At 44.5% G+C, this 1,185-nt stretch overlaps 1 protein-coding gene across 1 annotated transcript in view; it reads right to left on the bottom strand.

Moving 5' to 3' along the window:
• Positions 1–1,185, bottom strand: part of DOCK11 (dedicator of cytokinesis 11) — a 147,138-nt gene that overhangs the window by 78,865 nt on the left and 67,088 nt on the right. Inside the window, exon 28 of the mRNA XM_077771917.1 lies at positions 367–450. Within this exon, the coding sequence (XP_077628043.1) occupies positions 367–450 (84 nt within the window). The remainder of the gene's footprint in view (positions 1–366; positions 451–1,185) is intronic.

Here is a 1,185-nt window from a genome sequence, read left to right as displayed (position 1 = left end):
GTGACCTTTGCGGGGTGGGGGTGGGGGGCGCTCTGGGAAGCCTGCGTGAGAACTGTCAAGGACTCCACTTGACGGGTTGTGGCCTTACTGTCCCAGCTACGTAGCGTTACTGTGTCATCAGAATGCATGTCAGCCGTGACTAAGACGGCCCTATGTATATGTTGAGCCCCGTGAGTCTTTCCACTGAGGCTGCGGGTGGTCCTGGATCTCCCAAAACACCACCCGACATCCCCTGCTTTGAGGTACAGACGTCTGCCAAGTACAAACACAGAGACGGCAGTTCCAAATCCTCCAGAGAATAAATGTCATTCTTGGACTCGAGCTCTAGTGTCTGACAGCCGCTAGCGTCAAGTCCTTATAACTCACCTTAGGATCTTTGGGGCTGAATCCAGATATATAGTCGTTTATCAAATTGAAAACAAATCCTCGATCCATCAGTGTCAAACAGCGCTATAGAAACGAAAACAAAAGGAACAGTGAGATGATCCCAGAAGTCTGTCAACTACAGCTTTTTAAAGTTTTAAAATTTGTTCCCCGTTGAGGGCATGACATTTTCACTTTTAACAGAAAATAGAGGAATAGCGTTCAGAATTTTACTTTAGGTGACCTGAAAGGAGATAATAAAAGGCAGTGATTTATTGTTGGAATTGGGTCCCAACTGTACAATTTTCACGTAGATACACACACACACACACACACACATTTTCATATATATCTATACATATGCACACATACATAAATGCACATGTATTTATAAACATACATATATATGTATATACACAAATATGTACGCATCTATACAGGCACATATATATGCCATCTACTGAGCTACAGAGTCTCATTTTGGTCAGTCCAAAAAGCTCTAGGTGAAGTGTATGGCGGTCAGTTAGCTGCTAAAAGTGGGATTTGGCTATGTAAACATTTCAGACCCCAAGAGAAGGTTCTTTCTGTGTTCTATGAAGTCTTGGCCTATTAAAACATCCTTCCTCTATGGAGAAAGAGGAACCCCTTTGCGCTGCTGGCGGGAATGCAAACTGGTGCGGCCATTCTGGAAACAGTGTGGAGGCTCCTCAAAAAATTAAAAACAGAACTACCCTACGACCCAGCGATTGCACCACTAGGTATCTATCCAAGGGATACAGGTGTGCTGTTTCGAAGGGGCACATGCACCCCAATGTGTGCAGC

Source organism: Crocuta crocuta, unplaced genomic scaffold (assembly GCF_008692635.1).
Source record: "Crocuta crocuta isolate KB4526 unplaced genomic scaffold, BGI_CrCroc_1.0 scaffold1269, whole genome shotgun sequence".
Taxonomy (NCBI): domain Eukaryota; kingdom Metazoa; phylum Chordata; class Mammalia; order Carnivora; family Hyaenidae; genus Crocuta; species Crocuta crocuta.
Note: the sequence above shows the minus strand (reverse complement) of the source record. Positions and strands in the feature narration are given on the sequence as shown.